At 43.7% G+C, this 16,751-nt stretch overlaps 1 protein-coding gene across 1 annotated transcript in view; it reads left to right on the top strand.

Moving 5' to 3' along the window:
* The first annotated feature begins 255 nt into the window (after window positions 1-255).
* Window positions 256-16,751, top strand: part of LOC139266265 (phospholipid scramblase 2-like) — a 43,996-nt gene continuing 27,500 nt past the window's right edge. The window contains exons 1-3 of the mRNA XM_070884095.1: window positions 256-309; window positions 12,244-12,286; window positions 13,212-13,432. Of these exons, the coding sequence (XP_070740196.1) occupies window positions 256-309; window positions 12,244-12,286; window positions 13,212-13,432 (318 nt within the window). The remainder of the gene's footprint in view (window positions 310-12,243; window positions 12,287-13,211; window positions 13,433-16,751) is intronic.

Here is a 16,751-nt window from a genome sequence, read left to right as displayed (position 1 = left end):
ACTGCACATTTGACTATCTTTGTCGCTATTTATATTCATAATTTTAAATCCTCGTTCTAATCTTTGAAAATTTGCTTGGATTCAGATACTTCTGTATCCTTCTATCTGTGGTAACATTTGAGTTGTGAAAAGATTAACGCATTCTCCGATAATAATAATTAACTGCCACGACTAAAACTTTAGGACTTCTGCTTCAATCCAGCTGGCCTGCGACTAATCTCTCTGGTCTTCACCTTCCCTCGAGGGCAATTCAGAATGGACAAAGTACGTCCGGCAAACTGCCCACCAGGATTAGAGCACATCTTACAGGTATAAAAGGCAATTGACTGATTACTAATTTTAACTTTTGTCGGTAGTACTAAAGGGTGACGTCGGATTGGCCGTCTATAAGGTATGTCTGCCAATTTTCTTTCAAAGGCAATGGAAAACTAGGGAGCATGTATAGCGGTGGCCGAACCACTACTGCCCCGCCAATGGTGAATTTCACCCCGTTGTAATTTAGAGAGCAGCAAAATGTTATTCTTATGTTCAAATAAAAAAGGTATAAACCCAGTGGTTATAGATCAGACGATCGAATTTGGGGTTAAGGCAACATGGTCTTTTACTGAATTCTATCAATGCGCATGTAAAGAGCACGTACGCCAGAAGGAACAGTTAGGCTGGACTTAACACGGGTCATACTTTGTGAATAAAAACATAAGAAATAGGAGCAGGAGTAGGCCATACGGCCCCTCGAGCCTGCTTCGCCATTCAATAAGATCATGGCTGGATCTGATCATGGACTCACCTCCACTTCCCTGCCCGCTCCCCATAACCTCTTATTCTCTTATCGGTTAAGAAACACTCTCTCTGTCTTAAATTTATTCAATGTCCCAGCTTCCACAGCTCTCTGAGGCAGAAAATTCCACAGATTTACAACCAACCCTCTGAGAGAAGAAATTCCTCCTCATCTCAGTTTTAAATGGGCAGCCCTTTATTCTAAGATTATGTCCTCTAGTTCTAGTCTCCCCGGTCAGTGGAAACATCCTCTCTGCATCCACCTTGTCAAGCCCCTTCATAATCTTAAACGTTTCAATAAGATCTCATTCTTCTGAATTCCAATGAGTAGAGGCCCAATCTACTCAACCTTTCATCATAAGTCAACCACCTCATCTCCGCAATCAACCTAGTGAACCTTCTCTGAACAGCCTCCAAAGCAAGTATATCCTTTCTTAAATATTGAAAGCTTCACCAATACCCTGCAGAACTGCAGCAAGACTTCCCTGCTTTGAAACTCCATCCCCTTTGCAATAAAGGCCAAGATTCCATTGGCCTTCCTGACCACTTGCTGTACCTGCATACTAACCTTTTGCGTTTCATGCACAGGTCCCGCTGTACTGCGGCACTTTGCAATTTTTCTCCATTTAAATAATAACTTTCTCTTCGATTTTTTTTTTCTGCCAAAGTGCATAACCTCACACTTTCCAACATTTTACTCCATCTGCCAAATTTTTGCCCAACTCACTTAACCTATCTATGTCCTTTTGCAGGTTTTTTTGTGTCTTCCTCACAATTTGCTTTTCCTCTCATCTTTGTATCATCAGCAAACTTGGTTACGTTACACTCAGTCCCTTCATCCAAGTCGTTAATATCGTTTGTAAATAGTTGGGGTCCCAGCACTGATCCCTGCGGTACTCCACTACTTATTGATTGCCAACCCGAGAATGAACCAATTATCCCGAATCTCAGTTTTCTGTTAGCTAATCCTCTATCCATGCTAATATATTACCCCCAACCCCATGAACTTTTATCTTGTGCAGTAACCTTTTATGTGTACCTTGTCAAATGCCTTTTGGAAGTCCAAATACACCACATCCACTTGTTCCCCTTTATCCACCCTGTTCGTTACATCCTCAAAGAATTCCAGCAAATTTGTCAAACATGACTTCCCCTTCATAAATCCATGCTGACTCTGCCTGACTGAAGTATGCTTTTCCAAATGTCCTGCTATTGCTTTAATAATGGACTCCAACATTTTTCCAATCACAGATGTTGGGCTAACTGGTCTATAGTTTCCTGATTTTTGTCTGCCTCCTTTTTTAAATAGGAGCATTATATTTGCAGTTTTCCAATCTGCTAGGACCTCCCCAGAATCCAGGGAATTTTGGTCAATTACAACCAATGCATCCACTACCCCTGCTGCTACTTCTCTTGAGACCCTAGGATGCAAGCCATCAGGTCCAGGGGATTTATCCACCTTTAGTCCCATTATCTTACTGAGTACCACCTCCTTAGTGATTGTGATTGTGTTAAGTTCCTCCCCTCTATAGCCCGTTGACTATCCGCTGTTGGAATATGTTTAGTGTCCTCTACCGTAAAGACTGATACTAAATATTTGTTCAGAGTTTCTGCCATCTCTATGTTCCCCATCATTAATTCCCCAGACTCGTCCTCTAAGGGACCAACATTTACTTTAGCCACTCTTTTCCTTTTTATATACCTGTAGAAACTCTTGCTATCTGTTTTTATACTTTATGCTAGTTTACTTTCATAGTCTATCTTCCCTTTCTTAATCATTTTTTAGTCATTCTTTGCTGCCTTTTAAAAGTTTCCCAATCTTCTTCCCCCACTAGTTTTGGACACTTTGTATGCCCTTGTTTTTAATTGGATACCAGCTTTATTTCTTTAGAAACATAGAAATTTACAGCGCAGAAGGAGGCCACTTCGGCCTATCATGTCCGCGCCGGCCGACAAAGAGCCGCACGGCCCTCGGTCAGCAGTCCTGAAGGTTGCATATAAACCTATGAACAATGACGGAAAGGCAAAGAGCACCCAGCCCAACCAGTCCGCCTCACACAACTGCGACACCCCTTATACTGAAACATTCTACACTCCACTCCAACCAGAGCCATGTGATCTCCTGGGAGAGGCAAAAACCAGATTAAAAACCCAGGCGAATTTAGAGAGAAAAAAATCTGGGAAAATTCCTCTCCGACCCATCCAGGCGATTGAAACTAGTCTAGGAGATCACCCTGGCCGTATTCTATTCCCTGCAGTACTTAGCATTATATCTGCGCCGTCCAACAAAAGGTCATCCAGTCTAATCCCAATTACCAGCTCTAGATCCGTAACACTACAGGTTACTGCACTTTAAGTGCCCATCCAACCACCTCATAAAAGTGATGAGGGTTTCTGCATCCACCACCCTTCCAGGCAGCGAGTTCCAGATCCCCACAACCCTCTGCGTAAAGACGCCTCCCCTCAAATCCCCTCTAAACCTTCCACCAACCACCTTAAAACTATGCCCCCTCATAATAGACACCTCCACCAATGGAAATAGACCCTTACTATCCACTATGTCCAGGCCCCTCAATATTTTGTACACCTCGATGAGGTCTCCTCTCAACCTCCTCTGTTCCAATGAGAACAAATCCAGCCTATCCAATCTGTCCTCATAACTAAGATTCTCCATTCCAGGCAGCATCCTAATAAATTTCTTCTGCACACTCTCTAGTGCAATCAAATCCTTTCTATAATACGGGGACCAGAACTGCACGCAGTATTCCAGCTGTGGCCGAACCAAAGTATTATACAATTTAAGCATAGAAAACACAGAAAATAGGTGCAGGAGTAGACCATTCGGCCCTTTGAGCATAACCTCCCTGTTCTTATATTCTATGCCTCAGCCAATAAAGGCAAGCATTCCATATGCTTTCTTAACCACCTTATCCGCCTGGCCTGCTACTTTCAGGGATCTGTGGACAAGCACTCCAAGGTCCCTTTGTTCATTTACACTATTAAGTGCCTACCGCTTAATTTTAGACATTTTCCTTATTAGCCTTCCCAAAGTGCATCACCTCACACTTCTCTGAATTAAATTCCATTTGCCACTGCTCTGCCCACCTGACCAGTAGATTAATATCCTCCTGCAGCCCATGGCTTTCCTCTTCGTTATCAACCACACAGCCAATTTTAGTGTTGTCTGCAAACTTCTTAATCATACTCCCTATATTCAAATCTAAATCGTTGATATATATCACAAAAAGCAAGGGACCCAGTACTGAGCCCTGCAGAACCCCACTGAAAACATCCTCCCAGTCACAAAAACATCCATCAACCATTACCCTTTGCTTCCTACCTCCATGCCAATTTTGGATCCAACTTGCCACTTTGCCCTGTATCCCATGGGCTTTAACCTTCATGACCAGTCTACCATGTGGGACCTTATCAAAAGCCTTGCTGAAGTCCATATCAGTTCAATGGGCTACCACTTTCAGTGTCTCCTGCCCCCGACATATTCCAAGGGGTGATAAACCAAATTGTGCAAGGGATTCAAGGGGTCATGTGTTATTTAGCTGACAAACTCATTTCAGCACCAAATCGGCTGTTCCAAAGTGAAACTGTTCTAACTGACTACAACTGCAGAAAAAAAAATGTGGAGAATTGCGATTTCTAAGATAGTCCGTTCTCCACCAGATAGGTGTTGAATGAAGTGCTCAAATGGCTAGAGAAGCACGGAGTATGAGTGACTGCTCACAAGTGTAAGACATTTCAAAACTCAGTGGAGTACTTGGGGCACAGAGTAGACAAAGGTGGTTTACATCCAACCAAGAAGAAGCAATCAGAAATGCACCCACTCCCAAGAATGTCTCAGAACTTCGATCATTTTTGCGTCTTTTGAACTATTATGGAAGTCATTTGGCTACAGTGTTACATCCACTGAACGAGCTGTTGAGAAAATGGGTCCCTTTGAAGTTGTCAAAAGAAAGCGACACTACATTCAAAGGCCCCAAGTTTCCACATGATTTGCGCCTGATTTTTAGGAGCAACTGGTGGAGAACGGACTATCTTAGAAATCGCAATTCTCCACATTTTTTTTTCTGCAGTTGTAGTCAGTTAGAACAGTTTCACTTTGGAACAGAATTTTTTCTTCAAAAGGGGGCGTGTCCGGCCACTGACGCCTGATTTAAAAGTTTCCACAGTGAAAACATACTCCAAACTAACTTAGAATGGAGCAAGTGAAGATTTTTGTAGAACTGAAAAAACCTGTTCTACACATTAAAAAATCAGGCGCAGGTTACAAATTAGGCGTCCAGAACAAGGTGGGGGGGGGGGGGAAGTAATTAAATTCTATAATAAATCCTTATTTATACTTATACAAATATTATACAAATGAATCCAACCTGAATAAAAATTTATAAGCAAAGAAAAGATTAAATAAACCATCTTCCTACCTGTGTGAAAGTGCTTCAGCCAGGGAGACTGCTGCAGGAAGCCTCACAAGTTGAGGCAGCCGTTCGTTCCCGACGGCAGGGGGGGAGGAGGAAGCCGTTCCTGACGGCGGGTGGGGGGGGAAGGAGACAGTGAGAAGGCTGCAGGAAGCCTCACAAGTTCAACAGCCATTCCCGACGGCAGGTGGGGGAGGCCGTCGGGAAATGGCTGCCTCAACTTTCTGAGGCTTCCTGCAGCCTTCTCACTGCTTCAAGAAGCCTCAGTGCTGGTCATGGAAGGACAATGTGCTTTTATTAAAAAATGTAAAAAAATTAAACATCTACAAAGAACTACAAAAATGGCCGAGTGCCAATGTTTCCTTCACACTGCGCGTGCGCGAACGCTCCAACGCGCACGCGCAGGGTTGCCGGCAGGAAAAAAACTAATTTAAATGGTACCCGCCCCCTCCCACTTACAAAATCGGCGCGAGTGGTAGGCTCCGCCCCCTGGGCGCCACGCCAAGCAGACATGGAGCAGCAGGGCGCTCCAGAATCGCGCGTTTTTTTTCCGGCGCCGTTTTCGGCGCGAAAAACGGGCGCCCAGCTCGGAGGGGCGCCCATTTTGTAGCATGTGGAAACTTGGGGCCAAAGGGTGTAAAAGTTAGTTGGTAGAGTGTGCCATGTTAGTTCACTATGACGTATCTAAGGAGATCAAGATAGCATGTGATGCCTCTCCGTAGAGAGTTGGGGCAGTGATCTTTCATGTACAACATAGAGGGAGGAGAGACCAATTGCTTTTGCTTCATGCACTCTCAGTGTCAGTGAACGGAATTATGCACAGATTGAAAGGGAAGCTTTGGCATTAATTTTTGGGATCAAGAAGTTACACAAATACTTGTCTGGTCGTAAGTTTACCATAGTTACTGACCATAAGCCCCTGACAGCAATCCTCCATCCAGAGTCCGCAGTTCCAACTTTAGCTGCAGCCCGAATGCAGAGATGGGCTTTGATTTTGTCAGCATATACATGTGACATTGAGTACAGATGATCAGCTGATCACAGTAATGCTGATGCTATATCCAGGTTGCCATCCCCATCACAAGTTACACCTAATAGGGAAGAAGTGTTCTATTTTTCATACATTGATGAACTGCCAGTCACAGATGAAGATTGGTAGGGAAACCAAACATGACCAAGTTAGGTCAAAGGTGCATGATTACATAGCAAATGGATGGCCAAACCAGGTATCAGAGGAAGATATTCATACTGGTAGAAAACGAGCAGAGTTGTTTCCCAAAAGACAGCCAAGAACCAGGTTCACATTGTTAAAGCCAAACTTGGCACAATCAAGGCAGAAAGAGAGTCATGATAAAGATAGAGTAAGAGAGAGAAGTGTGATGTTGAACCAAAAGAGTAGAGTGAAGAATCATCACCATAAATGGTTAAAGTGGTTACCAGGAAGAGTAGTGAAGATATGTGGCCGTTGCACATATTTGGTCAAGATGTTTGATCATGGAAAGGTTAGGTTTGTTCACATTGATCATATCTTACCTACAGATGTGGAAGGAGTTGAAACATCGAAACATAGAAAATAGGTGCAGGAGTAGGTTATTCGGCCCTTTGAGCCTGCACCACCATTCAATAAGATCATGGCTGATCATTCCCTCAGTACCCCTTTCCTGCTTTCTCTCCATACCCCTTGATCTCTGTAGCCGTCAGGGCCATATCTAACTCCCTCTTGAATATATCCAATGAATTGGCATCAACAACCCTTTGTGGCAGGGAATTCCACAGGTTAATAACTCTCTGAGTGAAGAAGTTTCTCCTCATCGCAGTCCTAAATGGCCTACCCCTTATCCTAAGACTATGTAGCCTGGTTCTGGATGTTCCCCAACATCGGGAACATTCTTCCGGCATCGAACCTGTCCAGTCCCGTCAGAATCTTATGCGTTTCTATGAGATCCCCTCTCATCCTTCTGAACTCTCATGAATAAAGGTCCAGTTGATCAAGTCTCTACTCATATGTCAGGCCAGCCATCCCTGGAATCAGTCTGGTGAACCTTCGCTGCACTCGCTCTACAGCAAGAACGTCCTTCCTCAGATTAGGAGACCAAAACTGAACACAATATTCCAGGTGAGGCCTCACCAAGGCCCTGTACAACTGCAGTAAGTTCTCCCTGCTCCTATACTCAAATCCCCGAGCTATAAAGGCCAACATACCATTTGCCTTCTTCACCGCCTGCTGTACCTGCATGCCAACTTTCAATGACTGATGAACCATGACACCCAGGTCTCGTTGCACCTCCCCTTTTCCTAATCTGCCGTCATTCAGATAATATTCTGCCTTCGTGTTTTTGCCCCAAAATGGATAACCTCACATTTATCCACATTATACTGCATCTGCCATGCATTTGCCCACTCAACTAACTTGTCTAGGAGACCCTGCAGCCTCTTAGCATCCTACTCACAGCTCACACCGCCACCTAGTTAAGTGTCATCTGCAAACTTGGAGATATTACACGCAATTCCTTCATCTAAAATCGTTAATGTATATTGTAAAGAGCTGGGGTCCCAGCACTGAGCCCTGTGGCACTCTACTCGCCATTCTGAAAAGGACCCGTTTATCCCGACTCTCTGCTTCCTGTCTGCCAACCAGTTCTCTATCCACGTCGGAACATTACCCCCAATACCATGTGCTTTGATTTTGCACACCAATCTCGTGTGTGGGACCTTGTCAAAAGCCTTTTGAAAGTCCAAATACACCACATCCACTAGTTCTCCCTTGACCACTCTGCGAGTTACATCCTCAAAAAATTCCAGAAGATTCATCAAGCATGATTTCCCTTTCATAAATCCATGCTGACTTGGACCGACCCTATCACTGCTTTCCAAATGCGCTGCTATTTCATCCTTAATGATTGATTCCAACATTTTTCCCACTACTGAAGTCAGGCTAACCGGTCTATAATTACTTGTTTTCTCTCTCCCTCCTTTTTAAAAAAGTGTTGTTATATTACCTACCCTCCAGTCCATAGGAAGTGATCCAGAATCGATAGACTGTTGGAAAATGATCACCAATGCATCCACTATTTCTAGGGCCACTTCCTTAAGTACTCTGGGATGCAGACTATCAGGCCCCGGGGATTTATCGGCCTTCAATCCCATCAATTTCCCAAACACAATTTCCCGTTGAATAAGGATATCCTTCAGTTCCTCCTTCTCACGAGACCCACTGTCCCCTAGTACATCCAGAAGGTTATTTGTGTCTTCCTTCGTGAAGCCGGAACCAAAGTATTTGTTCAATTGATCTGCCATTTCTTTGTTCCCCATTATAAATTCACCTGAATCTGACTGCAAGGGACCTTCATTTGTTTTCACTAATCTTTTTCTCTTCACATATTTATAGAAGCTTTTGCAGTCAGTGTTTATGTTCTCTGCAAGCTTCCTCTCGTACTCTATTTAACCCCTCTTAATTAAACCCTTAGTCCTCCTTTGTTGAATTCTAAATTTCTCCCAGTCCTCAGGTTTGTTGCTTTTTCTAGCCAATTTATATGCCTCTTCCTTGGTTTTAACACTATCCTTAATTTCCCTTGTTAGCCACGGTTGAGCCATCTTCCCCATTTTATTTTTACTCCAGACAGGGATGTACAATTGCTGAAGTTCATCCATGTGATATTGAAATGTTTGCCATTGCTTATCCAACGTCAACCCTTTAAGTATCCTTTGCCAGTCTCGTCTAGCCACTTCACACCTCATACCGTCGAAGTTACCCTTCCTTAATTTCATAGAAACATAGAAACATAGAAAATAGGTGCAGGAGTAGGCCATTCGGCCCTTCTAGCCTGCACCACCATTCAATGAGTTCATGGCTGAACATGCAACTTCAGTACTCCATTCCTGCTTTCTCGCCATACCCCTTGATCCCCCTAGTAGTAAGGACTACATCTAACTCCTTTTTGAATATATTTAGTGAATTGGCCTCAACAACTTTCTGTGGTAGAGAATTCCACAGGTTCACCACTCTCTGGGTAAAGAAGTTTCTCCTCATCTCGGTCCTAAATGGCTTACCCCTTATCCTTAGACTGTGACCCCTGGTTCTGGACTTCCCCAACATTGGGAACATTCTTCCTGCATCTAACCTGTCTAAACCCATCAGAATTTTAAACGTTTCTATGAGGTCCCCTCTCATTCTTCTGAACTCCAGTGAATACAAGCCCAGTTGATCCAGTCTTTCTTGATAGGTCAGTCCCGCCATCCCGGGACTCAGTCTGGTGAACCTTCGCTGCACTCCCTCAATAGCAAGAATGTCCTTCCTCAGGTTAGGACCCTAGTTTCTGAATTAACTGTGTCACTCTCCATCTTAATAAAGAATTCTACCATATTATGGTCACACTTCCCCAAGGGGCCTCGCACAACAAGATTGCTAATTAGTCCCTTCTCATTACACATCACCCAGTCTAGGATGGCCAGCTCTCTAGTTGGTTCCTCGACATATTGGCCTAGAAAACCATCCCTAATACACTCCACGAAATCCTCTTCCACCGCATTGCTACCAGTTTGGTTAGCCCAATCAATATGTAGATTAAAGTCGCCCATGATAACTGCTGTACCTTTATTGCACACATCCCTTATTTCTTGTTTGATGCTGTCCCCAACCTCACTACTACTGTTTGGTGGTCTGTACACAACTCCCACCAACGTTTTCTGCCCTTTGGTATTCCGCAGCTCCAGCCATACTGATTCCACATCATCCAGGTTAATGTCCCTTCTTACTGTTGCATTAATTTCTTGTTTAACCAGCAACGCCACCCCGCCTCCTTTTCCTCTCTGTCTATCCTTCCGAAATGTTGACTACCACTGGATGTTGAGTTCCCAGCCTTGGTCACCCTGAAGCCATGTCTCCGTGATGCCAATTACATCATATCCATTAACTGCTGTCTGCGCAGTTAATTCTTCCACCTTAATTCTGAATACTCCTCGCATTGAGGCACAGAGCCTTCAGGCTTGTCTTTTTAACTCACTTTGTCCCTTTTCAAATTTTGCTGTAATGTGGCCCTTTTTGTTTTTTGCCTTGGGTTTCTCTCCCTCCACTTTTACTATTCTTCTTTCTGTCTTTTGCTTCTGCCTCCATTTTATTTCCCTCTGTCTCCCTGCATAGGTTCCCATGCCCCTGCCATGTTAGTTTAACTCCTCCCCTACAGCACTAGCAAACACTCCTCCTCGGACATTGGTTCCGATCCTGCCCAGGTGCAGACCGTCCAGTTTGTACTGGTCCCACCTCCCCCAGAACCGGTTCCAATGCCCCAGGAATTTGAATCCCTCCCTGCTGCACCACCCCTCAAGCCACATATTCATCTGAGCTATCCTGCGATTCCTACTCTGACTAGCACGTGGTATTGGTAGCAATCCTGAGATTACTGCTTTTGAGGTCCTACTTTTTAATTTAGCTCCTAGCTCCCTAAATTTGTCTCGTAGGACCTCATCCTGTTTTTTACCTATGTCGTTGGTACCTATATGCACCACGACAACTGGCTGTTCACCCTCCCTTTTCAGAATGTCCTGCACCCATTCTGAGACATCCTTGTCCCTTGCACCAGGGAGGTAACATACCATCCTGGAGTCTCGGTTTTGGCCACAGAAACGCTTATCTATTCCCCTTACAATCGAATCCCCTATCACTATCGCTCTCCCACTCTTTTTCCTGTCCTCCTGTGCAGCAGAGCCACCCACGGTGCCATGAACTTGGCTGCTGCTGCTCTCCCCTGATGAGTCATCCCCCTCAACAGTATCGAAAGTTGGGATGATTCAATGTATTATGATGAGTCAGATAGTCTTGTTACAAGTAGAGTACCAGTAGCAAATCCTATATCAAATGTATCAGAAACAAGTCCAAGAAAAAGTCAGAATTGAATTTTGAGTCTGAATCAGGCAGACAAACAGTCTGAAAGTGTAAAGAGTCCAAATGTAGATCAAGGGTTGCCCTTGGAGAAAAACTCTCCTCAGGCTCAGCCTAAAATAAGTCAAAGTCCTACAAGGACTAAATATGGAAAATAAGTTCTTAACCTTTGTTTGTATTACAGAACTCTTGTAGATTTTGGAAACATAAAATGGGTTCCATTTGAGAAATGGATATCCAGAGTTATGTATACCATGCAAGTCATGGATAATGATTATTTGTTATGATTAAGGAATGAGAAGTGTTTTCCAGCCACCTAGCGGACTACTGATGTCGTATCAATAAAGCCATGTGCTGTATAGCTGGTCATGGACAGTCAGCCCTGATATCTACTGGCAGAGGAGAAAAACTAAAATGATTTAAGTATGCTTATTGATGAGTCATTGACATCATCCAGTTAATGTACAAGCTTATTCGAAAGGCTAGTCATGTATTTGGGTTTTTGATCATAGGTGGAAGCAAGTTATTCGTGTATCAATTAATTGTGGGGTCGGTTTTGGAATATTTGCTGGAATTTTATGAAATCACACTCCTTGCATGAATCCATGCTTGACAGGAACACCAAACAAGAAATGGATACTGCTCCCTATGGTTTTCTCTCTTTTCATGCTAACCGATGGAGAATCGCAGGGAATGTGTGCCCAAGTCCTCGACATGCACTTTCAATGGCCAATGCTCCACTTCAAGAGCATCATTCGATAAATTGACCCCATTGTGTGTAGAAGGGAATGACATTGGGCGCAAAGTGCCTCTTTTTCCCCGAAACTCTGCTACTTACACATAGGAGACGACACAAAAGTGCTCATATGATTATACACTGGCCATGAAGGCCTTGTAGAGGACAGATACAAATGCTGGAGTATTTTATCCACCATCTTTCAAATATGGAAAGCAACCTCATGAGAGATACGATGCACGAAATATCATATCAAAAAGGATTTGAAATCACACAGCAGAAAGAACACAAAAAAGATTCAAGTGCAAAAATTATCCTTACTAAATTTGTATCCCACAGAAATAACCCACTGCATGGCAGTCATGTTCATTTTTTGTGACTTATGAAATAAATAAAGCCAATTAAACTCTGTTGTTTCACAGATAGACCAGATACTGATTCATCAGCAGATTGAGCTACTGGAAGGTAAGTGATTGATTTGTAAAGCCAGATGAATGGTCATAAACCCGTAGACTGTGATTCCAGATTGAGCTGTGCAAATGATATTAAAGTTTTCCTCTCGCTCTCTGACCATTGAAATATCTTGTGAATATAAGAGCTTTCAATAAAAAAGATCAAATTCCTATCTACGGGGAGTCCGCCCACAATTTTGGCCAATGTTCCTCCCCCAACCAATACTGAAAAAAAGGCAGTGTGACAAGTCATTCATTTCATTGCTGTTGGTCAAATGTTGCTAGCACAGAATGGCTGCTGCATTTTACTAAATAACAAGTCACTGTGCTGTGCTGAGTGAAATGCTGTCAGCTGTTTTGAGGATGTGGCAAAGCTCTTTTAAGTCAGCTTTAAACGTATTGTAATGGCAGTAATATTAAATCCGTGGTTGTGTAGCTGTTGGTGACATTACCACTGCTTAGACATGTTGGCTACGGTCTCTCCGCTGGTTGCGAGTTTTTGAATTACCATTGTTTTTGCTGTGGAAAAATAGCACTTGCCCACAAAAATTATATCCCCCCCCAACCCCATTGCATGAACTTAATATGCTAAAAACTGCCAACAACTGCCATAAGTCACCACTTTGAGGAAACAAGAGGAAAAATGGGGAACAGATAAAAATGATTTGCATTTGGTTTCTGTTTCAGCACCTGTCCTTGCAGTTCCTTCCTGAATGTTCCAAATATGGCCCACCCACTGCCCACCTCCCATCAAATAAATAGAATATTGATTTGTTGGCCTTCCTGCATCCATTACGGATGTGGCCCTTGTGACTTTGAGGTCCTTCAACTGATGAAAGGACTAAAAAAAACACTGTCACTGCTGCGTGTTTCAAGTGACATGTTTTTCTTAGTAGTACACCACTGTTAGCAGTGATTGTATATTTTTTTGCTTTCAGTTTTATTTGGATTTGAGGGCAACAACAAATATGACATTAAGAACAAGATTGGCCAACAGATTTACTTTGCCACTGAAAGGTCTGGCATGTGTTGCAGACTATTCTGTGGGACACGGCGACGTCTCAAAATTAAGATTGTGGACAATAAGGGAACAGAAGTAATACGCCTGAAAAGGCCTAAGCGATGTAGCACATGCTGGTGTCCGTGCTGTTTGCAGAAGGTTAGTGATTGGTTAAAAAGACAGTGGCGATTCATCTATTTTTGTTACGTTCTATTCCATTTGAAATTACACATTAGATAGAGTGTGCCTGCCCATGGGCAATGAGTGTGCCATTGATTTCCTCAGTGACGGTTGTTGGACGGAAAACTGTTGGATCTGGGTTCTGTCCCAAATTGTGGGCTCCTTGCAGAATGATCTGCATGACTTCAGCCCAGTAGCCCATTGGAGTTTAGGGTCAATAATGTCTAAGGCCGAAATGTTACCGGCGCTGAGAGGAAGGGATCGGAGGTGGGTCAGCTGTCAAATTTGAAATGATTGACCGTGCCGGGACCCCCGCTGTCAACCCACCTCCATGCTCATCTCCCAAAATGTCGGATCTGTCAGCGCTGAACAGATTCAACACCAAGTGGCAGGGGAGGCAATTTAGATTATAAAGAGCTTGTTAACAGGCACTTAAAAGCTATTTTAAGCTCATCTTTAGATTTTAAAAGGTCGCCAATGGCTTCCCCACTGCTTGAGAATCACGTCAGATAAGGAGGTCGGGTGTTGTATCAGCATGGAATTATTTTTTAATTTGATAACTGCAAATGGTCTACAAAAACTCCCATTTCATAGGTGTTCACTTTACAGCTGTTGTTTACTGCATTTAGAAGACAGATTGATCTTTATGCAGCAAGCAAGTGTTTGGAGTAAACTCTATCTAGTGTCGCCGAACTGGAACAATCTCTCTCTCCATTGACAGATCGCTTCTGCTATCTCAACCTCACCTGCCATCTGGTCCATCAGCACATCGGTGCCCTTGAAGCTATCTCACCTAGGTCCTCAGAATTGCACCATCATCAGCCCCAACACCAGCATTACCAGGTACACCAGCAGCACCAACAACAACACCAACCTTCTCCGCAATCACCTGATGCTGCACAGGGCACAGGGCATCAGCACCTGACCACATTGCTGCCCGGGATGCCAGGGATGACCTCACCGTGGCCAGATTTACTTCACTTGACGCTGTACACCCTGGCTGCCACATGATGCACCAGGTTGGCACCACCCCACACCATCACCACAAGAGCATCTCTCCAATGCCCAAGCCATACCTTTTACACTCATCACCACTGTGGGGGGTACCGGTATGTCTCATCATTCACTGCAACTCACTAAGACACTTCCAAAGGTGCACACAAATCTGTCCAAGAAGGCAAATTGTTGAGAATAAAGATTTCAATGTTTGATACCACATTAACAGAAACTTTACATGAATATTGACGAAAGCACCCAAGTTCCGACCCTTGCGTGTTGTTAGATGGGATGCTTGCACATAGATGAGGGTGAGTGTGAGGGATGGCTAGTGAAATGGGGAACTGATAATGTAGATAGAGAGAGAGAGGGATGGGTGGAGGTGCAAGGTAAGTTGGTGTGAGTGAGGATGTGCAGGAGTAGGGTAGGGAAGGCAGAGTGATGGGGATGTGATGAGTGGCACAGCAGGATGAGGTTGAGTGTGGCTTTGCAGTCACATTTTGTGATCTACTGAGATCATTGAAAGGTTTGTGCCACTGCAGCCTGGTCCTCGTGACCACATCCCTGCTTGTGCCCTCCTGTACAATGTGCAACCAGGCTGCGTTGGTGTCCTGCGGAGGTCTCCTCCAGCCATTGGCACAGAAGGAAACCTCCCTGCATGCTGTGACTCCCTGCATAAGCATCTGGGAGAGCCTGGGTGCAGCCATGTACCTTTGTGCAACGCTTGTCAGTGTTTGCTGCACTTCAATGCTGCAGAACATTGACAGCACAACTGTCAAAAAGTTTGGCATGGCCTCTTTAAGGAAACTGGCTGATGACATGTCATCAAATGATGTCATCAAACCCACTTCCTTTTAATTGGCTGGGAACCTCACTGGGCGGGCTGGCACTGCGTTACATACCCAGCCACCCCGGACCGCCTCGGTCAGTGAAATCGCATCCTAAGTTTGTTAATAAAGAAACTTGTATTGGAAACAGCAATATCATGATGAAATGGATATTATTCAAAAAACCTGAGCAGATAAGTGACAAATAGTATTCAATATTAAAAACTAGAAGCTATTGCTAAAAATAATAAATACTACTAGTTGTTCCCAGTAAGTGAAAGGATGCTCTATTTGATAAGGACAGGTTACCATGTGACATACAATGTACAATGTATAATTCTACTAATGTAAATCTGTGCTTAAGCTAACCTGTTCCTTTTAAGGCTACACTCTAATTGCTGAAAGTAGGAATATACTGAGTTCAATTAACATCCAGAGGTCAATTCGAGGTGAATGATAAGATTGCTTTCCCATTTTAATTGTATACAAAATTGATGTCTAAAATACAAGAATAATTTTGCACCAGATATGCTCAAGTCTGCACCCCTTGGACTTGAGTGAGTGGAGATGGGATCCATACCAGGGGAAATGACTCAGGTGGGAAACCGTCAAGAATTTGTTATACAAAGGGGCATCAAAATTGATGTTGTGGGAGAGGTTGGGAAAATGGATAGCCGCAGAAATAGCCTGCTGAATGGAAGGCGAAAGGCTACAAAGTTGGGAGTTTGATAGCGCAGTTGGCAGTGAGGGGGAGAGCGATTAACTTCTCCATTTAGTCCCTGTGCGGATAATAACTTTCATTCTTCGTCTCTTCAATGGCTTGTTCCTCCTCCATCTGAGCTACACTGTGGTTTTCTGGGTGGGTGCCTCCAGTACACCAATAGAGACATGGCTGCCCATCCCGTGTATTTATCTGGACTCCATGCTTGCAGTTAGGACAGGGTCAACATCTGGTGGTCGGGAAACCCACTTCACTGCACATCTGGTGTCATGACCTGGGACCCTGGAATTTCTGGATCAGAAATATACAGGGGAGAATGACTTTCAGACTAATATTCTCAGGGTTCCGATCTCATCGTTAACCATTGGAACTTGTTCCTTGTGACATTATTTCATCCTCTCACTTAAAGTGCAAACTATTCTTTACATCATTCTACACATGAATAATTTACATTGTGCCGGTGAATTCTGAAGCTTATTTGACAAGGGATAGTACTGGAACTATTCCAGAATAAGTAAACATAAATTAAACATGGAATTAGACATAATAATGATCTGTTAGAATTTGTCAACTTTCAACTCCTGTCAACTGAACTATTCTTTTTTGAAGGGGATAGAAAACCTCCACTCCACTTTCCTGGTTGATCACCATATAGAAACATAGAAAATAGGTGCAAGAGTAAGCCATTCAGCCCTTTGAGCCTGCACCGCCATTCAATGAGTTCATGGCTGAACATGCAACTTCAGTACCCCAT

Source organism: Pristiophorus japonicus, chromosome 6 (assembly GCF_044704955.1).
Source record: "Pristiophorus japonicus isolate sPriJap1 chromosome 6, sPriJap1.hap1, whole genome shotgun sequence".
In the NCBI taxonomy this organism is placed as follows: Eukaryota; Metazoa; Chordata; class Chondrichthyes; family Pristiophoridae; genus Pristiophorus; species Pristiophorus japonicus.
This window is presented reverse-complemented; position numbering and strand designations above follow the sequence as displayed.